The 23,449-nt window shown below is 38.9% G+C and overlaps 2 protein-coding genes across 6 annotated transcripts in view; one reads left to right on the plus strand and one right to left on the minus strand.

The window, feature by feature from the left end:
* LOC105286702 (protein couch potato) overlaps window positions 1–16,502 on the minus strand; it is a 67,064-nt gene extending 50,562 nt beyond the window's left edge. For 3 of the 4 annotated variants that reach the window (XM_011351835.3, XM_011351833.3, XM_011351834.3), the window contains exon 1: window positions 13,606–16,502. In XM_011351835.3, coding sequence (XP_011350137.1) covers window positions 13,606–13,668 — 63 coding nt within the window. In that variant the 5' untranslated portion in view covers window positions 13,669–16,502. The remainder of the gene's footprint in view (window positions 1–13,605) is intronic. The other variant, XM_011351837.3, reaches the window with a different exon arrangement.
* An 831-nt stretch (window positions 16,503–17,333) lies between these two features.
* Window positions 17,334–23,147, plus strand: LOC105286703 (sulfhydryl oxidase 1). Of its 2 annotated transcripts, XM_011351838.3 has the most exons (4): window positions 17,334–17,622; window positions 18,747–19,044; window positions 19,190–19,442; window positions 19,613–21,065. In XM_011351838.3, exons 2-4 carry the CDS (start codon window positions 18,756–18,758, stop codon window positions 21,063–21,065), a joined length of 1,995 nt encoding a protein of 664 aa, XP_011350140.1. In that variant the 5' UTR covers window positions 17,334–17,622; window positions 18,747–18,755. The 2 variants fall into 2 exon arrangements, with proteins under 2 accessions (XP_011350140.1, XP_026831248.1); XM_026975447.1 differs by lacking the exon at window positions 17,334–17,622 and having other exon boundaries at window positions 18,756–19,044; window positions 19,613–23,147.
* The last annotated feature ends 302 nt before the right edge of the window (window positions 23,148–23,449 follow it).

A 23,449-nucleotide genomic window follows, 5' to 3' on the forward strand; every position in this document is an offset into this window, starting at 1 on the left:
AACGGGTAAATACTGGAATAAAAAAAGATGGAGAAAAAAGAGTAGTCGCATGATAGGAAAGGATATGATTAGGTAGAAGTCAAGAGAGGAAGAACAATTCATAAAGAATGAAAGAGAGAGAAAGAGTGCGTGGTAGAAGAACGAATTTATAAAAATGAGAGAAAAGGACAGAAGCTACTAGAAAAAGGCAACAAGATAAGAGAGAAAATTAGCACATGAAAAAGATATAAAAGAGAAGGAAAAGAAAACTAGACAAATTATACAGCTAAGAATGAGAAAAAAAGAGAATAGCGGTAAGACAAAAACGGGAAGAATACTGAAAGAAGAGGAGGAGTGAAAATAAAAAAAAGAGGGTAAGAGAGAGAGAGAGAGAGAAACAGAGAAAAAATTACGAATGAGGAAGAATAAGAAAGGATGAAAAAGAGCAATAGAAGATGAGTAGGAAAAATAAAGAATTATAAAAATAATGATACCGCAAAGCGGAGTAATGAAGTAAAAGAAAAAGAGAAGACTGGCAAAGACAAAAGTTGCAGTCAAGCAGCAGAGAAGAACAGAATTGAGATAAATAGAAAATTAGACTTGGAAGAGATAAAAATGAATGAGAAAGAGGAGGTCACACATGCATATAATAAATTTTATCTATAAAATTATTGATAAATCTTAAGTGAATTTTTTGCGAGATAAAGAGAGAGAGAGAGAGAGAGAAATTGATATAATATAATGTATACTAATAAAATTAATGTAATAATAAAATTAAGCTTTTTCATAGAACAAAGTTCATTTAAGACTAGATAAAGAACGTAATCTAGAAGCTTAATCCGCATAACAGTTCACATTTTTTAATTATATTTAATCGGAATACTGATAAATCTATTATTTTAATGCAAATCGGTTTCTTCCTTCTGCTGCTTTTCTTGCAGTTTTCTCAAAGAGAAACCATAGGCGTACCTCGCAAGAAATTAACTCGGACACCCCGTATATATACGTGTGAGCAGAGAAGGGGCGAATCGGGAGTTAGTTCAAGGGTGGAAAAGGTAGAGAGGTCGAAGGACAGAAGTGAGAGAGGTCGGGCTGGCGACGCTGTGTCTGTCTCGGCGCTCAGAAACGAGGAGAGCCGGCGCAACGGGCCAATCACTTATTCATGCGCTCCAAAATGATTCCAGCCTTGTAACGGCCGATGCGGTGTAGCGCGAGACGCAGTTACACGCGGCTTGGAATTAAAACGTCAGCCTGCCATCTTTGCGGCGTACCGCATCGCCTTTCACCGACCGAGATTCGCACGACCGATATTACACGAAGCGAAACTTACGAGCAAAGTGCGCGTATCTTCCGACACAGCCACTTCCGGACTTGTGTTTGCATACACGCGCGTGTGTGTGTGTGTGTGTGGAGGGACGAGAATATTGATCATTTATATACATATAAATATATATATGTATATGTATATGTGTATCGTAAAATGTAAGATATGATAGACCTCCATATAACGCGGTCCCGTATAACGCGGATTCGCATAACGTGACGCAAAAATTGCGGCAATGCTCGTGCAACGCGATAAAATACAGACATATAACGAAACACGACTAATCCTTATGACATGCAACTATTAAATATTAAGATAAGATATTTATATATCTAAAGTATATCTGTTGTAATGTATTTAAAAAAGTTTTATCCGCCAATATTTTTTATAAAATATTTCATTGAAACTATTCCGCAGCTGATCCGTTTCTAAATGCAAGAATCAACCTAGGTCGATTTGACAAGTATGATCGTTACGTCGAACTCTCTACCTTTATCGGTGACGCATGACCTGCAAATGTCACCAGAATTGGAATGGCGGGAGACGAGACAAGTACCGAGGAAAAAGATTCTCACGTTATATTTGTGTTACATTTGGGCCACCGGAGATTTCGTTGGAATCTAGTGGAGCTAACTCCCGTGTCCTTAATAAATGTTTGAACGCGCGTTAACGAAATTGTAGACACACCAACAACCGCTCGATTGTGCGGCTGGTTTATAATTGAAAAATTCCGACTTTTGTTCCGTCAATTTGTAATGATTTAATTTTTGCATTAACCCAGTAGAATTTATAAAGTCCACTTTTAAAGATAATTACTTTTTAATAAAAAAAGGGGGACACGTCATAATAATTCAAAACGTACATAAAATGCGGCGATTCATCAAAGGTATAAATACTCCTATTTATCATAATATAACTGTTGCAAATCTGAAAATAATTGTATTCCGACTATATTGAGTTTAAAGGAAAAACGTCCGAGAAAAAACAATGTATACTTCGCAATCAGAAAATCGTAGAAACTTAATTTCTCTTTTCCATGAATATAAAGTATCATACACTCCCCAGCTGCACTGTGGATATAATAACGGATACCGGATTAACATCGGTCTATGAGAAAGGAAAGGAATAAAATGCACTGTCAAGAATATTCCAAGTAGAATCTGTTTAAATGAATACTGGAAATTTGCGAACACTCGCCGTGCGTTTCACCGCAAAAGTGCAGAAAATGGAAAGGTAATTACAAAAGCTAGCTATACATACATGCCGCTTGAAAGCCAGGAATCGTTTCTGGTAGCTTGCTGCTAATATATTTGTCGTATACACTTCTTTTTCTCTTCCTATTTTCCATTTTGAGGTATTAAACATTAATGATGCGTACGAGCCTTGTTTAACCGTTACGAAGCCGATGTGCAACGACGTTATCGTCTCGTAAGTAAAACTAGAACGCGCAATCAGTAGTTGGAAGTACTAGCCGGAGAAACGCTGCTTGTACATATCCATGCAAATAATTAGGAACTTACTATAATGCGTGCGTAATTATAAAATTTTAGAAACTCTCTCGACTTATTGTTCTAATAATATCGATTTATCGAGTTGTTATGAATTTTCGTACAACGAAAATGTAAAACTGGCATTCTAGATCTTCGATCGAATCCTTTCACGTTTAATTACTAGATGGTGCCTTAAAACGTATCAGACAATTTTAAATTCTTTGATGAGAAATAGATTCAAATGTATATTTCGAAGTTCAAAATACACGATGTGTAAATTCCACAGAAATCGAATTTTTCCATCGCGTAAATGTCGTATGAAAAAAAAGATAATTAACGGAAATACTGTTCGCAGAGTGTGATTAATGTCGCATCTCGTATAAACGCATATATACGCATATATATGTGTATACTTGATAAAATCAACATGCATCAAATTGCACTTTACCATAGGTTGGATTTAATTGTCTCTTTAATCAGGCCTTCCGATGAGAATGTAGGCTCTTTAATTACGAAAGATAATTCAGTTGCGCGTTTAACGCGGTTCGCAAGCATTGTGAATACTAGCAGCCATAAACGCGTATTTACGAACGAAAGAATAAGCCAGACAGAATGCATATATAATAAACATAACATTATAAATATTTATATCAGAAAATATATATATTGTCAGTAGGATTCAATACAGATGAAATGGTATCGATAAATACATTGCGATGAAATCTTTCTTGATTTTAACCGTATTAACAATTAGATAGATATAATTTTAAACTGCATAAAATAATTGCAAAATGCCACATCATTATGAATATCTATAAATTCAATCATTAATATAAAAATTTCTACAAGAATAAGAAATCTCAGATAAAAATAGTGTTATTAGTAATACATAAACAATATTTGCTTATCACACGTTTCATACTAATTGTAAGTACATCGCAATGATTTACCACCTACATAAAAAACAAAAAGACACTTTGGTGACGTGTGCTGACAGCAACTTTCGGGTCACTAAACTTAGTATACGCTTGCAAATATCGTTTGTAAAATATCGTTTTGTTAGTAATTCTCAATTCATTAAATCATAATAATAGAAGATATTTTGAGAGATTACTGCTAAGATAAAAATTGCATAAACGTAAAAGATTTATCAATGTGAAGTCTGTTTCTAATGAAATAAAAGAAATTAAATAAAATTCAAAATTTTGAAAATTCAAAAGTCGAAAAGTGCAACAGGCACCTACAATTCAGTAGAGATTTTTAATGCTTCAAAGTTTTATTCTTTGGAAACTAAAATATATTATAAAAATAAGAATATTAAAAGCTCAGATTTTTGTTTTAAAAAGATTTCAAATATACAAGCATCTAAAAAATAATAGAGATAAAGCGGAATTAAATAAAATAAAAATCCTTATAGATCTGCATGATTTTTGTACAATTTCAATGTTACAAGATCGTGCTTGAAAATGTATCTCGTAAATGCCTTTAAAACGTCTGCCGCAGTAATAAATTCGTCGATAGAAATTGAAAATACTGCTGTCGCACGTGAATGTCGGTGCGGTTTACCCTGTTACGATGTAAAGAAGGTCGTTCTAAGATAACATGAATCGCGAAATGAGCGTATGTGGACATATATTCTTCTATTAAACATGTATTTCCAGTCCACCTGGAGATATCTAACATTTAATTCTTTTAATGGTACTTTTGCATTATAAGGAACAAAAACACTTGATACCAACCAAAAGAATAATCGAAATGAAAAATGAGTGAAGCTTTATCTCGAAAACTCGGAAACGAATTCGCCACTTCACGATTCATGTCTTTGATCGATCTCTCTTTGATTATACTGGAGCGTTCAGTAATCTTACAGGACTACAACTTTTGTGTAAGGAATCTTATTAAAGTTAAGCGAGATAAGCTCGACTCGAATGTATAATTACAGTAAATCAAGTTAATACTAGGAAAAAGACAAGGGATAAAAAAAAGAAAAACTAAGAAAGATATAATTCGCAAGAGACGTTTGTAGCACATACGAGAGATTGTGTGTACTCTGGCGCTTTCGTGTGCGAGTCATTGTGGCTAGCAATTGCTCGCCGAAAAGCAGCAGAACGTATCTAAACGCGTTAGACAGGTGCGAGATGATTCGCGCACTCAACACCATTCTGTGCACGGCGATAATTGTCGTTGATATCCGTCGATTTATCAGCGGATGCGTACCGGAGAGAGAGAGGAGAATTGCGGCCACAATAATCGGCACAAAATAAATTCCACCGGCAAGTTTCGCGCCGTTTCTGTACTCTATTCATCCACGAGAGAATCCACGCGGCGAGATAGAGAAAGAGATATGTCAGTTGCGGCAATTATTCATCGTACCCTGCATCCGTGCGTGCCGCGGAATTATTGCAGTCCGACCGCATATCCGCGGCGGATATGCGTTCGACGATGAGGTATGCACCAAGAGAGAGATATGACATTATTCTAAATTACGAGACATTATTTTAAATCGAGTCATACCTCGCGTCCGTCGCGCTCGGTCAGGCAGCGTTTTACTGCAGGCTCGCTCTTTTGAGAGAAAACAAGCAAATTATTAATGTTTAAATTGAATTCATTGTTTGTCAGCTTCTTCGTAATAATAATAATAATAATAATAATAATCGATAATCGTAGTATCAGCATTTTGCAATGCTACATATTCACAAGACAATGAGTAACAATAGAAAATTTCAGCATTACGAGATATTCTATTGAGTAAATTTATGATAGCGGTAATTTATATAACGGATTTTGTTCTCATAAAAAAATTTTTTTCTTTGCACCACGCGCATGAATGCTTCGCCGAGAAGGAATAGAGGTACTACTCGTGTCACTACTTTGTATTGAATATCGAACGGTACATATTTATATTTGAAAACGCAAGCCTGTGTAAGCGCCTTTTTAAATCGTGTCGCAATCATCGCGCGCGCAATACTGCTATTCATTAAGAGAATGCACTTCCGCTCATTTCCGAGCGAGAGGACGCACATATTTACTCGCGTAATATCGAATTACACGCGCATTTACAAGGGCGCTTGAAATGACAACGGAATAATTGACGATGGACAAATGAATATTTTAGCTCGGCATAATTTCAACCATTTAATAAACGTTTTCCGAAATGGTGATGTAAATCGAAATACCCAGAAAATCTTAACACACATGTCACTTTTCTTAAGTAATTATCTCTCAGCACTCTATAAAGATGTTAAGCTTTCTGTTCACTGCATCGTAAAAAAGTGCAGCAATAACGTAGCTAAATATTTACGAAAACTATGAAGTACACTTGGTCGTAAAATACTGTCAAGTTTTACAAATTAGTTTTATATTCAATATTTTGCTCTCCTTCGCGTAATATTTTGTTTGATGTCCATTACTCTGAGAATCGCTAGAATGACACGGCTGTACAGTCACTGTGACTTCGATTTATGTCTTTCTACCTAGGACAGCGCTTGCTTGTATTGATTTTCTATTTCTGAATGACGGAGCACGTTTCTCACTTCTATAAGGATATGAAAGATACACCACACACACACACACACACACAAAAGATATTTGTGGAAATTTTCAAAATTAACCGATAAATTAACCGATTCTTTAATATCCATTTTAAAAATGGAAAATTCGATTGCAATAAATTGCAAAGTTTATTATTTGTCCTACCGAAACATATATTGGGTTGTTCGGAAAGTTCGACTTTTTAAGAGATGGCGTTTATCTATGTGTGAGTGACTTTAATCTATAACATATATGCATATTCTGAAAGAGGATATTTCAACGCGTCATTTACGAATAAGACATAAGACCATTTGGATCGATCGAGTTTTGTTACTTTTACATCAATTTAAAAATGGAAGAAAATAAGATGCATTTTCGACACATTTTATTTCACAAAAGGCAAGAATTCAGACAACAAAAAAGATCTGTGCCATTTACGGAAGTGATGCAGTAGCTGAAAGAAAGCTGTTCAGAAGTGGTTTGCTTTAAACTCGCTTTAAACGTGGTTTTAACGTCGAAGACCAAGAACGCTACCAGGTAGGCCTTCAGCAGTAGATGATGGCTTTTGGAAATCCGGAATCATAAAACTTCCTCAAAGCTGGCAAATAGTAATGGAACAAAACGGCACACATGTGATTAAATACATATATGAATATGTAAAAAATGTCTTCGAATTTTACTTAAAAAACCGCACGACCTTTCCGACAACAACCCAATAATTTTCAAATAGATTTAAGATGACAAGCAATCGTGTATCATTCTAACAAAACATCTCGCTAGTTATTTCGCAGCAACGGATAACGTGAATAATATCGCGAGTAACATCGGACCAATAACTGTATGTTTCACTTTTTTCATTTGAGAGAAAACATTTGAAGGAAACACGAATGTCACTCCGTTCTATACCGTCATGCACGCATCTGGCAGGTGCGAAACGCGGGTTATTCTTTCCACAGGTTTGGTATTATTTCGAATAACGTCGTTGCCACACGAGAACAAGAACGAAAACGACTGAGTGAAAGAAAGAGAGAGAGAGCGAGAGAGAGGTTGAACGCTCGTGGCGTTTACGGTTTGCTGCTCCCGTCTCGTTCCTCTTCGCTGGCTAACCGTTATACAACATCCGCTCTACCATAATGCCCTCCCGCTAGAGTCTCAGGTCCCATTGTTCATCGTTATACAATCATTCCCGCGAGCGCTACGAAATTCAATGCGTCGGCTTCGTACGCGACACGTTACAATATCGCGAACGTAGAACCGACTTACCGAACGGCCGACAATGAGAAGAGAGAGAGAGAGAGAGAGAGAGAGAAGGGGGGGGATAGAGGGAGAAGATCGCTCCGCGATCAGGACAACTCAATTTATCTATATAATGCACAGAGAAATTGTACGTATGTACGTACAGAGTCGCGCATTAACACCGCTTGCTATCGTTTCTGTCGTCGCTGACGAGAAGCTACCAAACGCTCGCCTGGGAATGGGAAATATCGACGTATACACGCGTGTAGGAGTAAAGTATTGATATAAATTCGGTTTGGCGACAACTACTTAATGAAATACGCTATTTTAAGCAGACTAGTACTAGTACTTATTTAGATAACATAATTCTCATGAATTCTCGTGGTCATTGTATGACAATGGATCCTTCAAATTCATTAATTTTCAAAAATGTTAGTTGAAACATTGTACGCGCGAATGTATAATATAAAGATAAACATGTTCCCCGAATGTTATTAACAATTTAATGGATGTTTAACAGAATTATCATTTAACAGAATCATCAATTATCACATTTCGGTATTAAAGTATCACGTCCTTGAATAACATAACATAATAAATTAAAAATTAAAATTAAAATTAAAATAACTTGATCAGCTCTATCATCATTCCTTTTCATAAAATCAAGGGATCACGCAATAGATCGTCAGCCAGTTACAAAGTCATTTTCACTATGACTGTCCGCATGCGCTCAAGATGACTCTCCGTTTCGTTTTACGTAATGTGATCCAATAATTGTAAAGTCATCCGATAACGAAAAACGCATTTGCATGGACGCATAAACGATAATGCACCGCGTGCATTAATGCTATTAACGAACGTCACTATACTGTCACATTGTTGTTTGTTTGCGTATCATGAATCCCGTGTGTTGGCGACTGCTCGCCGATAAATTAAATCCAGCCGACCACTTGCGGAGGACTCGAACAATCACGAACTCGAAATTTTGGCGGACTCTCGCCCCTCCCCCGACAGCTCCCCCCGCCGTGTTCGGTCAATTCCGTCATAATGAAGCGGTTGCACGTCTGTCTGACTAATAAGTCGTTAATCAATGTTACCCCATTTTGTATACGATTGGGATTTACGGGCAGCTTGGCTATGCAGGCAATTAAGTGATTGAATAGGGTAGGAGGGCGAGGAGGGGTGGTGCATTCTGACTCGCGGCGCTTTCAAGCAGTATTGGCATGTCGAAACGTAATTTTACGACGATAATAGCGAGTTCATCGATATCCAACAAAAGCCTATCAGTATTCAAGGCAAACTCCATCATCATTTACAGGAATAACATGCAAAAGTTATTCTTCTTGTATACCGTCAAATAATTATTTATCTTTAGAAACGCGAGATTGTACGTTGATTATAATTTTCAAATATATTATTTACGCGACGAGGGAAGATGGCTCGATAATTTTGCTTTATTAATATACGCGTAATTTATATGGCATGTATTATTAATAAACGTACGATACATACACACGCGCGCGCGCGCGCATGCACACACCGCATTACAATTTTTATAAATTTGCCTTTTATCAAGTGAGTAAATTGCTTCTGCATAAAGAAGGTTAAACTATGCGAGAATAGATAACAGAAAAGATCCACGGCTTGTAAAAAGTCGCGTGCTTGTAAAAGTGCACCTGGCAACGCACTTCGACGACGATCTCGTCGTCGGGTGGGTATCGATCGCGCATCGTCTCCTCGGGCAACCGCGGTGGCAAAATTCGTCATCGGTCGAGAAAGTCCCTGATGCTAGTGGGCAAGAAGGTCAGAACTGTTCGTCATTCGAGACAGCGAGGATCTTCCGACATTAGAGAACGAGAGGACCTCATCGCGCTAAAAACCTCAGTCTTCGAACTCGTTTGTGAACTGTCGAGTACGGATTTAAACGAATTGTCGCGCAAGAGCGTTTTAATTCGCCGACGAGGATTAATGAAAGTAAGGGCGTCAGCTACAGCTCTGGGACCTGTCTATTGAATTTTACGAAGATCATGATTGTCATTAAGCAACGCCATGATTAGCGGCAATCAATATATTAATTAACATCCTGCTTAATCAAGTCATTCAATTAGCAGAGTGCACACACGTATAGAGACATGGCGGACCGAATGTCTCCAAGCTAATCACAAACTCAAATAGAGATCAAGAAAAATCAAACCGACAGGTTTTGACTGGCAATGAGAAGAGAAGCTAGTTTTAAGGTGAGCTCTCACGGCAAATTTTCTGCGGAAACGGCGATATGTTGCGGCGTAGGAACGTTGTTGCGAGTACAACTGTACATGTAAGAATTGCAACCGCTTTACAAAGTAAAGGTATAATAAAGCTGGCTTATGTAATCACGACGGTTGCACTGGGAGTCACGAGTTTTCTTACGAAACGAATGATGTCCTCTCTAACGAAGAAAAAAATTTAATGAGTCTATTGCGCTTTCTCTCTCCATCTCTCTCTTTCTCTCTCATCAAATCCAGCTTCAAGATATTTCTAATACTAATAGGATTAATAATAATTGTTTATCGTTCTCCTGTCCATCTCGTTGTTTTGTCGCGAGTCCAAAGATCAGTGGAGTAATTTTTAATTTTAACCATTTTAACAATGTTCGAAAAACAACTAAACAATAATATTCTAAACTTTAGAATTTAAGGAAATCTGTACATATAAATTAATATATAAATATATACGTATTAATTTACCATATATAATAATAAAAAAACATAAAGTTAATATTTTTTAAGAATATGTATTCTTGCGTGAGTGGGCAATTGTGCAACGAGAAGTAAAGGGGACATCATGAAAGTAATTATCCGTAATTGAAGAGCTAAATGAAAGGACTTGATGAATGGAATGGCACAGTAGAATAACAAATGTAGAAACCTATACCCTAGTGGCCAGTTATATTTCTACCTTCTACACAGATTATTATTATTCATAAGTTTCGGAGACACACGTTTGCCAAAGCAATCCCCAATTTTCTCTGCCTGGAGAGAATTTCATTCCCTTGAAAACTGCGAGCGAGTCTAAACGTGACCCTCGTCTCCCACGAGTATCTACTCCATCGTAAACACATGAATCGATTGGCTCTACGCAGCAAGAACGGAAGACGGGTTGCCGCTGGTTGCGCTCCGTTGGGGTCGCCAGCCGACATGCCTCGCGATCTAAGTAAAATCATTTGCGCTTATATGCGCTACCCAAGTGCGACATATGTGCGTGCGTGCACACATACCCATACGCGAACAGCGTACCACCCAACTGGCCACCGTACGCAGACACACGCGCACGCATACTCGTATGCATACACCCGCACACGTCTTTGATGCTCACATTGCCGTCACGAGGCAACTCGTAATCCACCTTTCACACGATGCGACGTAGCGCGGAGCGCGCTGGCGGGCTCTTCTCGACGACCCTCTCGCATAGTCGCGGAAAAATCAATAGCGAGCATGGTATGGCGTGGCGGCGTCACTCTTTCAGGTGACCGCCCGTTCGTACCTGTGCCTGTGCGAGGAAGGAAGCTAGGCAGGCAGGCAGGCAGGCAGGCGAGCGGGCGAGCGCAGGCAAACATGGTAGGCAAGCGTCCGATCGAATGCACACCGGTGAAAACGAGTCACCTGCACGGGGCACGCACGCTCCGTTGCGGCAGGCTCGAAAGGCGATCGAATTCCCGCCTTCCGCCACGAGACATATGTACGTACGTACGTACGTATGGATGAATGTATGCAATGTATGTATGTATGTACGTATGTAAAAATGTATGTATGTACGTACTGCTGCTGCGCAACGATAGCGTTGCGCGGCGCTATTATTTATTAAGGTGGCGCCAGGACTAAACTCCGTCACGAGGCATTATTAATTTATAAACTCTTTTAAATCCTTTCTTTTGATGAAATTATGCTCTCTCGTTGAACTTGTTGAAATTGTTAATTTTGTTTGAACCTGACTCTGATGTCTGATGCTTTATGGTTGATAGATTTGCGATTTGATTTATATTGTGTACGTGTGATAATGAAATGATTTTTGTAAAATACAATTACTATGAACAGCAACTGATAAAGAATAATTTTGATACCTCGATGAATTGAGTCTAACAAATGATCGAAATTTTTAGATTTTTTATACGGATTTGATAAACTTGTATCTTTGAAACTTAATAACACAAATAACTTGTGTACAAATTTGTACATTTCACGCAAAATCTGCATTATATATATTGCTTCAATTTTAATTAACCTGTTTCTTTAGTTTTTATAACAATATGTGATTGTGTTAACAAAGATGATCAACATTATTATAAAATCTTTCACCGTAACTCCACTAATACGAGTCAATGATCTTTCATCTTAATTTTGTACAAGGAATTTTATTCTGGGGACAAAAATTTAATTAACTTTATCTGGTCACACACACTTTGAAATATTACAGACTCGACATATCCAACAAATAAAACCCATAAAAATTCAATGCAGTTATAATGATTTTGAGAAAAGTTTTCCGTTGTTTTCATATTTTTTTCCCGAGAAGTTTCATAGCATTCTTGATACGCTGTTGTTATCAAATGCGCAATACAACGACACAGAGATAGAAACTTCGTTGTGCAGTCCTTTTGAAAATTAATGCAAAACAAAGTTCCCGACTTACACTATAAGCAGTATAATACTTCTCTAACGTAATTCTCGGTCTGGAAGACGTTCAACATCATAAATTAAAAATACGATTTGTTTCCGCTCTATGAATATCGCTGCATCGTGCAACTGTTTCAACTTCGCGCAGTTGCGTCACGCCAGCTGTCCGTTCTACAAAGAATACGTCACGAGCAATTGCAAAAAATTGCACAAGATTATATAGCTACAATTGATCGCCGGAGACAAAGGACTTCTGACGAGCGCGTATGCCTCGCGAGCATAATAAATAGTGCAATTACACATAATTACAAACCTCGCGCTCCTCCGTTTCGCAATCGATTTTGAAAACTGCTCGACGCAGCATTAATTCTATTTAATTCCTAAATACGCGCATCAATCAATTATCCGCCGGATATTTGATATCTCCCGATAATAACGTAATGAGTCGTCATTGATGATCGTTGCGATGCGCGTATCGAATTATATTTCTCGTAATAACTTTCTACAAAATAGCATTGCTGCAATTTCTCTAATGTTACGCTGTTACGACAGAATTATGTAAGCGGGGGAATTTAATTAAAGCCACTGCGTTAACGAAAACACCGTTCTAATTTTTAATTTTGATTTGTTTCTGGCAAACGTCTATCTCAAAAGCGTCCATTGTTTGCAATTGTTCTAACAACTTATTGCTTATTGCAAGATCGTTCCGAGTATGCACGTTGCACCAGCCTTGCACCAGGTACATCATTAATGAGCTACATTTTACACGAGGAGGAGATACGCGCGTGTCAGCAGCCTGCGCGAATACGAAGTACGCGCTTGCGCGCGCTATGACGTGCGAGCGTCGGAACGAGTAAAGGACATAGACGTGTATATGTGGTGCGAGTGAGGGGGATGAAGAGACGACAATATGGCGGTAATACCGAAGTACGAAGGAAAAGAAGAGGAAGAAGACGGAGGGGCATAAGAGGAGGGTACGAGGGGGAAAGGGTGGGAGAGGGATATAGTATAATTTCTAACTGGAAGCAGGAAGAGAGGAAGGATCAAAAAGAAAGGGAGAAAATGACGTCTCTAATGTATTCAAGCATTTTCCTTGATAATGCAAAGAAAGAAAAGGAGAAAATAAGTCAAAAGAAATATCGTCGCTTTTGTGGAAAGGACGCGAAATAACTCGCGATTGTAACAACGGAAGTCGGTAAAGAGAGAGAGAGAGAGAGAGAGAGAGAGAGAGAGAGAGAGAGAGAGAGAAGGAAAGGACAAAGGAAGTACGTTCGAAGGGGGAGAATTCTACCCCTTCGAGCGTCGCGTGCGACACGACCGCGACGGTGACATTGCGCTACGCTCGACGTTGGCGTCACGGCGCTGCGGATGACGATTCTTATAGGACACTTACCTCATCTTCACCGGTGGCCACCGTGTTGACGGAGTCCATGCTCTGCGATAGCGGCGCGTCCATGATGCAGGTGAGTTTGTTGGACGGTCCGGGATTGCCGGTGGCTGCGGTACGAGCGGGTGGCGGCGATGAATCCACCGTGTCCCGTCTCGGTCGTTTTAAAGCGGGCGGCGTTATGGTTGTACTGGCGAAGACGACGGGCGCCTCCAGGACGTATCACTGGAAAATAACCTTCTCTTTGCGAGAAATACAGGCGCCGCGGCTGCCTCCTCCTCTTCCTCTTCCTCCTCCTCCTCCTCTTCCTCCTCCTCTTCCTCCTCCTCTTCCTCCTTCTTCCCCACGCCTCCTCTCCTTTCCTGACGCAACCTTTTTTCTCTCTCTCCCCTAGCCGGCTTTTTTCTGCTTTATCCTTCTTCTTCTTTTTCTTCTTCCTCTTCCGTCTATCTCTTCGTCGCTTCTTCTTCTTCTTCTTTTTCCTCTTCTTTCTTTTCTTCTTCGCGTTCTTCTGCAATTCCGACCTGATTCACTTCTTCTTCCGCTTCCTGCCGCGGCTTTCTACCAGCGCCACCTCCGGTCACCCTACGTCGTTGTTGCACCTGTCACACGTTGCTGCTGCAAGGGAATCGTGATAGCGACGAGAAAGAGAGAGAAAGAGAGAGAGAGAGACAAAGAAGAGAGAGAGAGAGCGAGAGAGAGAGAGAGAGAGGGAGGGAGAGAGGAAAAGAGCGAAAGAGAGAGAGAGAGAGAGAGCGTATATATGCGTGTGTACGAGCGTGGAGCACAAACGTGTGTTGTCTGTTGCGCGTTATGCGCCTGCGAGCGGCATGTGTGTACGTGTACGCCTGGCCTGCAGGTGTTGTTCCCACGCGTCTATTTTAGAGCAATCGATACACCAGCAGCAGCGTGCCCGCCGCAGAGGAGGAACAGGGTAACACCCGGTGGATGCCGGAGCGGAGCGGACGAGGACGTCCACGGCGTTTCTCTCTCATAAATAAGAACGGTTCATCTATCGGTGAGCAGCGGCTCGTGCGGTCACGGGTACGAGTCTGCCGATGACGATGACGAGCCCCAACTCGGTTGCGCGAACGGGTCCGTGCGGTCGCACAGCGTTACGACAACGAGGAGGACGATGACGGCGACGATGATGACGACGATAACGAGGTTGCGCGAAGCGTGCGACTTGGCACGCACCGGGTGGTTCGGTCGCGGCAACGCTCCGGAGCACCAGCGACGCTCGTAGGTACCGGCTTTCGGGTAAGGTCCGCAGATGGCTTTGTACTTGACGTATTCGTATTCCTCTCTCCCTCTCTCCCTCGGTAGAGCCTTCTGTCTCTCTGCCACTTTAGCGGTACGCCCAGTGTGTTGCACGCGTAAGGTCCGCGCGGCGAGTGGCGAGTTTCATGCGCGAGCGCGAGCGCGAGTGCGAGATGACGGCGACGGCGGCAACGGCAACGGCAACGGCAACGGCAACGGCGACTTCTTCTTCGGCGGGTAAGCGGAAACTGGACGCAAAGTCGCAAGGAGGCGGTGTCGAGAACCAAGGACGCTCAACGAAATCGAAACGAGAATCGACGCACCACCGATCAAGTGTCAAGGCAATTAAAGGGCAATGGGTAATAATAATAATTTTTTTATATGAGCGCTGCGACACGACTAGTACACAGGTTGCCGACAGACTGACGGAGTGAACGCTTTGAACGAGCGCGACGGTGACGAGACGGGCGCGCGGGGTCGCCGCGCCGCGAGGGTGGGGTGATCCGCGGGCCACTGGGTCGGGGTAGGTGAGTGGGTGTACGGCAGAGGGGGAATTTTGATCGAGCGCCTGCGATGGGAGGAGTGAGGGGGAGGATAGGCTGCTTGCGATTCAGATGAGGGGGGTTGAGGGGAAGAGCCGACCCCCACCAGGAGGGGGATCATCGAAGGCCCCCCTTTTCCGCGTCGCGACTTGATGCCGGGAAAACGACAGGAAAACGGAGTTACACACACGGGGAGGGATGACCGCCGTTGCGAGGGAAAACGCGCGACGTTAAGGGTGCGTCAGGGTCACTGCACGCGTTCTTGGACCTTCCTCCTTACGAAAAGGGTGGCCGTTTCGAGGAATTTCGAGTGCGTTTCGAAGAAAGGTATATTCTTCGTCTGCTTGGAGCAAGTTTATGGAGAATAATAAAAATAAAGAAAAGATTATTAAAAGAATGGATTATTAAATAATGCATGTGGAGATGCAACGTTCTGTATGACTGTTTCATATTGCTATGAGCAAAGTAAAACGAAGTAAAATGAAGAAAAAAACGAAATTAGGAAATTGAATTGTGACGCTGGCGCGTGCGTAATTGCTTCAATTTTTATTTAATTTCCTCAGAAATATGGTTGTGCCTCGCACAACGAGCGAGACAAAAATAGTGAGATCGAACAATTGTTTTACAACATTAAGCTATTATTTGATCGCGAAATAAATAATGTTCGTACCGCATAACGACTGACTGGCTAAATTTTTACTTTCCTCCTTTTATTTTATTTTCGATTTCTAATCGAGTGAAACTTAGGACATTGTAATATTATAATTTCAATAATAAAATAAGAGGAAATATAAAAATCATTTATAAAAGATAGTTTTGTAACAACATATTTTTTTATTGTTAATAAGATTAAAAAAAGAATTATTCTGAAATATAAAAGATAGGAAATAGCGAATTCATCTTTGCTTTCTTAAGTTTACACACCACATACGCGCGCGAGCGCGTACACACACACACACAGAGTACAAAATACACATATTTATGCACGTGCAAACTTTTCTATAAAAGTGTCAGAAAATTGCACCAATTATGAATAAAGTGCAGTAATAATATTTTATTTTAGTATTTGTACATGTGTAATTCAATTAAAAAATTTAAACAAAAAGAATAAATTTATAAAATTAATAAAAATGAATATTTATATCGCATTTATTTCAACAAATAATTAAAAGTAATGTATCTGTAAAAGTAGATAATAATAAGAAATAAAATTGTGATTAATATTTGTATGTGTGTGTGTGTGTGTGTGTGTGAAAAAATAATGTTCAAATGCCATCAATGCCGTCAATTATATTATTATCGATCATTCACTTACCGACTGCGCTACTTTGTAAGAATACAGTTTCCAGCCGTTGTTAACTATGAACGCCACCAACGCAACTTTGTAGATAAAGTAGGAAACGCGTACCTAATCGGTAAATAAATGTACCGATAAGTACTTACATACACATTTTACATGATAAATACATATATGATAAATGTAACTATGTAACAGCAAATTTGTCATTTTTTTAGTAAAGAATTTCTCTTGATGTTCTCTTGATATTTATTTTCTGTGGCGTAACAGACGTCGTTCTTTCTATCCGTTTTCTGCTCCAAATTTCCAATATTAAATATTTTAATCAAATTACACTTTAAAAAAAATATATCAAGTCAAGATTCAATGAAGAACTTATTTTCAACCAACAATAATTTTACTGTAGCTATTATAATATTAAATACGATGTAAATGAATGACAGAAAATAATATGAGACGTAATACGTTACATCAATCGTGTAAGTCGTGCAAGTAATGCAAGTAACCTTTGCACGGATTTGATCTTACACGAGCGATACTGAAACCTAAAAGACACGTCGCGTAAAATGTCTACATAAAATGAGAAAACAAAAGTGATATCTCTCCCGATAGAGCGGCAATCGCGCAGGCACGTGTAAACGATATCTACACGTCACCAAAGCCACTGACAGCCAGTGCAAACGTGGTGTCGTGGTGCATACCGGGCATTACAGCGCGTAACATGGAGTGGATCGTAGTGTAGGTTATGTCTGATTATGTCATGATCGTGATCATGCACATCAATGTAAATTAGTAAATTAGGGGATTACTCGTTGGCTCTAATGTTAACGTGGAAGCGAGACGCAGTACCATTCCGTCCGACGTGTCAAATGACTGGGAACTGTGGGAAGATATAAAGTAACACGATAAAGAGAGGAAGGAGAGGTATCGTACCTGCAATATTTTTAATTGACGTAATCATGATGTTTCTGTTTACCTAAGCGGATACTTCCGCGTAGCACTTAAATTAATTGTGAGAAAGGAAATTTTTTATTTATTTAAAAAATATAAAATTACAAGAGACAGTAAAATCACATTATTCTCAAAAGTATAAAAATATAATTCTTATAGACGGCAGCAAAATATATTTGAATCATCACATTATGCGATTTTTTTGCATTTTGTCAGATTATTTTTTTTTAATATGTATGTTATAATTTGTTTATCTAAGTTAATCTTTCCTTGAAAGCTTGGTTAAAGAGAATTTTGATTACATTTGATATATTTCTATATATGTCTATATCTGAGATATATATATATATATATATATATACACACAATATGTTATTATTATTTAACTGTAAAAGCGTCACCTACTATCCATACAAAACCGTTACCTTACCTTTTCACAAAAAGGTATGAAAAAGACGCCAAGTGCACGCAATGATTGATTTTAAGGAAAAATAATATAATTTAAAATCGTTTTAACACAAAACCTTGTGATATCAACATATCAGTTTTCGATGAGGTATAATATAACGCTGCCAAATGTGAATACAAATTTTCATACAAAATATCTGACATGAAATCAATTATCTTGAATAACAAATTCATAATTGCAACATATTTATGACAGATTATAAATTTTTCAAATGTAATGAGTACAAAATTTTTTAATGCAAAAAACTTGGCCCTGCTAGATTAATTGTGACATAAATTCATACAATTTTTCTGTTCAACCGATCTTATGTTACACTTTTTCCTTAACATCAATCATCGCGTGCACTTGGCCTCTTTTTTGTACCTTTTTCGAAAAGGTAAGTTTTGTAAGGATATAATAGTTCACCTGTCGGCCGATAGAGTGCTTCTTACACTACCTCACAGTCCCTATCCCTAATAAAGGAAATAATATCTCGTCAGTGACTGTATATACTGTGATATAGCCACGGGCGTCTCGCCGCAGTGCACGCTTCGCGCGTTGCACTTTGTGCAAGACACTGCCGTGTCTCTTGACTATATATAATTACAGAAATATAAGAGTGATTTAATTTTCTAATGTTATTTACTAGACACAAAAGATGGAACAGTTAGACGTAATAGGGATTGTGTTGAGGCTATGCTTAATGAACGCCTTAATGACACACTGGAGCCATGCAGCTTCAATTCCCAAGATCCAGTATCAAAATATGATGGGTGGTCAAGGCTTATATAATGCCAGTGATGACGTAGTGATCCTTAATGCCACAAATTTCAAAGCGAATGTTTACGGAAGCAGCAAAAGCTGGCTGGTGGAATTTTACAACAGCTGGTGTGGCTTTTGTTATAGATTTGCGCCAACTTGGAAGAGTCTGGCGAGCGATATTCTCTGTAAGTTTCCGAACAAGTGATTGTAGGAAGAACTATTAATTACTTGTTTAAGTTTGTTAAAAATTACTATAGTATTAAAAATAATATTATGTATTATATATTTTGTTACTTGTTAAATATTGATATTAATTCAACAACGTTTTAGCATGGAACGATATTGTCGTAGTCGCGGCAATAGATTGCGCCGATGACGACAATAATCCAATTTGCCGTGAATATGAAATTATGCACTATCCAATGCTGAAGTATTTCTCTGTAAATGAACACCCACCGTCCTTGGGTGTAATGATAGAAAAAGGGGACACCGCTGAATCAGTGAGGCATAATTTAATTAATAGGCTGGAAATGGAGCAGCAAGAGGGACGAGGATCTACATGGCCCAACATTACGCCATACAGGTATACCACACCACATAACATGACATAAAGATCCTAGACAATATATCTTATTACGACAAAACCCTATTTTTAGTCTCCAAAAGGTGCATCTGGAATTTTTCTGAACTCATTTACGTCACATTCTTGCCTCGCGAGGGGAACGCAGTTACAGTATGTCCGACTGATTGCAGGAACGTCGAGGTAACGGACGCGTGGAAGACGATATCCAGCAACGTGAAGTACTTCTTCCTGATCTTCGAGACAGCCGACTCGAATTTGGGCGCGGAGGTGATCCTCGATCTTCACAGAATCAGCAGCCTGCAGATACGCCGGGTGACCACCGACAACGAGTTGCTGTGCGTAATGAGCAAGGTCACCAAGTTCCCGACCGTGATAGCTTTCGGGCGCAACGAGTCGCAGAAGGTAGTCAGCGTGAGAGTACCGACGAGGGAGGGAATACGGCGAGCTATCAAGGACTACGCAGTCGCGAGGGGAGTGAACATCGACGAGGCGGATGCGACGGTGTCCCACGATGTCGTAGAAGACACGGAAGACGCACAGCAAACGCCACCGGCCGTGGAGACTCGCAAGAAGGAGGAAGAAGAGCAGAAGAAAGACCAATCATCGAAGGACGATCAATCGTCGAGGAAGACCGACGATTATCTGTATCAACTGGACCTGGAGAGTGCGTTGCGCTACTCGATCAACCACGAGATACCCTTGACGAAGGTGATAGACGGCGAGAAGATGGAGGCGTTGCGGAGGTACCTCACGCTGCTGGCGGAGTATTACCCCCTGCGACGCGGTAACGCGTACCTGGACGTGATACGTGACATCGTCGAGAAGAGGAGTCGCATAACTGGCAAAGAGTTCAGCCAACTGGTGAAGACAACGGAGGAGGAGATGTCGCCGGTGTATTCGGGACCGCCTCGTCGATGGGTAGGCTGCAAGGGCAGCACGAGCTCGTATCGCGGCTACCCCTGCGGCCTGTGGACGATGTTCCACACGCTGTCCGTGAACTTCGCGCTGAAACAGAGCAAGCACACCTCTCAGGATCCCTCGGCGGTGCTGCGGGCGATGCACGGTTACATCGGGAACTTCTTCGGGTGCGCGGACTGCGCCGCGCACTTCGTGAAGACCGCCAGCGAGAATAGGTACTTGGACGTGCGCAGAGAGGACGAAGCCGTGCTCTGGCTGTGGCGAGTGCACAACCAGGTGAACGCGCGATTGTCAGGCGACGACACCGAGGACCCCGAGCATAAGAAGCTGCAATATCCCGCGGCGGAAAACTGCCCGGCGTGCAGATTTGCCAACGGCAGCTGGAACGAGGATGAGGTGCTACGATACCTGAAAACTAAGTATAGCGTTGATGCCATCAAGTATGACGGGATCGATGGCTATGGTGATGATGATAATGATGACGGTGCGCTTAACGGCAATGATTCGAAAGTGAGGCCGGAGAGACGCGCGAAGGAGCTAAAGCGTATCACCGGTTTCGGCTGGGACTTGAACGTATTCGACCTAAGTATCTGCGTGGTGTGGTACATAACTTCATTGGCGATAATCGTGTTGGTGTGCGTGAAATTCGCCGTAAAGAGGACGTACAAAAAGAAGAGCCACATGAACCCGTTGTCGAAGGTGTAATCGTTACTTGTTGCTCTCTATGCATAATTATTACCGACATTCCAGGACCAACAAGTATTACTCAGGCATCTCAGTGTTAACGGAGAAACCAGTAAGTAGTAAATTTTCAGGTTGTGATATCCTCGGGTTATAATTGTTTCGATGATACCAATGGAAATGATTGCAACTGCGTTGTTGAGCATTTTCATTTAGCCACAGTTTTCAATTTTCAATTGGTTACAATAATGTTTTAATACTATTTTTCCAATATGTCTTAAGAAACTGTCTATTTTTGTATTTATCTAATATCTTGCTCCTAATGTAATTAAACAAGAAATTGTTGTAACAAAAATTATTGTAGGAATAATTTTCCGAAAAATTGCAGATTTGCGGTTACAATAAGATTTTCATTGGCATCGTCGATGTGGGTTAATGTAACTCGAGAAGGAAGAATCCTTCACCTTTATTGCGTCATACTGAACTAATAAAAAAACTGCCAGTAATAAAATAATAATATCCAAGGGATACAAATAATTTGTATTTTGTGCTAACTTCAGAAGCAGATTTGGAATGTTTTTTTATTTATGTTACTGTCAAATATATGCAAGAAAAATACTTTTTTGTTGCATCCAAAACTGATATATTTTTTAATATAAAAAGGAAAAAGACTGTAATAAAAATGGATTGAATGAATGAAAATATATTTTAATCCACTCCATTTAACATAAGATTTTATATAGTTTACTTCCTATTTGAAATAAAAAGTATATATAAATGTATCATACATTATGCAATTCTATTTTCTATCGACAAAAATTTGTGTAAATTCTTTTTTGTATGCTATGCTTTGAACAGTCATTTTAGATTTTTAGATGTAGAAAATTATTATTATCATTATAGTCATTGATTTTGTTTCTTTTAAAAATATCTAATTTGTGTATATATGAATTATGCTCAAAGCTCCATAAAATCCATAACCAGTAATGTAATACGAATCAAGATGCTTTATGTAAGCATATTTTTTGTCCTAGAAAATATAAATTGCATTGCACTTTAACAACAAAGACTATCTGATTTCAGTAGAAACATATTTATTAGAATCATGTAAGAGTTTTTATCAGATAAGATCTTTTCAGACATTGTACATTACAGGAATTAACATTTTTTTACTTTGATAAAAATGGCATATGTTATATATAGATTGTGTAAAAAATCGGAATTGACGATATATTCTTTGGCGAATTATGGATAACGATCGAATTATTAAATAATTAAAATGTTTTTTAAGTTCTAAGCTTAATGACTCACTTAATGAGTCTCTGTTCGCTCAAAGAATATATTAGCAAAAGTGAATTATGATGAATTAGTACTATCCACTTTTATGTTTTTGTGTAAACAATGTAGAAGTATTAATATATTCTATATCTGATACATAGCATATATAGTTAATTTAATAACAGTAAATATTCGTGAAATACCTGCGATTATTTAATATTGCTCTACAATAAATAGATAAACACTCTTGCCACATAACTATATATATATGACATTATATATAGATATTATATGTTAATAATTATACATTATAGGATTACACATAACATGAAAAATTATAAAATTTGCAGGCGTTAATTTTGTGCGGTTCTTTACCTAACAGCATAAATGTAACACCGCGGCTAAAATAATTTTCTGTCGAAAACGTCATTATAGTTATATTGAAATCCTAAACGCAATATAGCAATACAATTAATTAATTATCGCAAGATGTTAACTGATAAAATGTAGCATAATTCTATTATTATTTTATCCTATATTTTCATATTTCCGGAAGGCATATTTGCCTATGCGTTTTCCTTTTATACTTTTTATACAGGTGTTTTTATATTTTTACATAAACAAATCTTAGAATAAATCTCCACCGATGTTCAAATAAAAATACAAATACGATAATTTTTATTTTTCAATTAAATATTAAGTAAGCTAAAACATTGCAAATCACGTGTAAATCAGTTTTTGGTCGGTCTATTGTAACTATGCTCGTACGATAAAAATGTAAAAATATAATGTGATATACCTGTAATATAAAATGAATCTTTGTACGTATAAAATTTTGCTTGTAAATATATAATACTTGACAAAAAAGAATTATTTCTTTACTCATTATATGTAAACTATCACCTTTCTTATGTATAGTTTTTTAAGAAAATATACAGTTACATATTTCTTTGCAATTAAAAAGAATTTGATAACAATTAACTAATCTACACTATAAAGTATTCGAAGAGATTAAAAATCAAAAAGTTGTCTCCAAGAATAAGAAACCAGAATAAAAGAATAAGATCTCCCTAAAAAGATGAAACAAATTAAAAATGAATAAAAAAGCTGAAGAAATGAGAAAAAATTTG

This window comes from Ooceraea biroi, chromosome 1 (assembly GCF_003672135.1).
Source record: "Ooceraea biroi isolate clonal line C1 chromosome 1, Obir_v5.4, whole genome shotgun sequence".
Taxonomy (NCBI): Eukaryota; Metazoa; Arthropoda; class Insecta; order Hymenoptera; family Formicidae; genus Ooceraea; species Ooceraea biroi.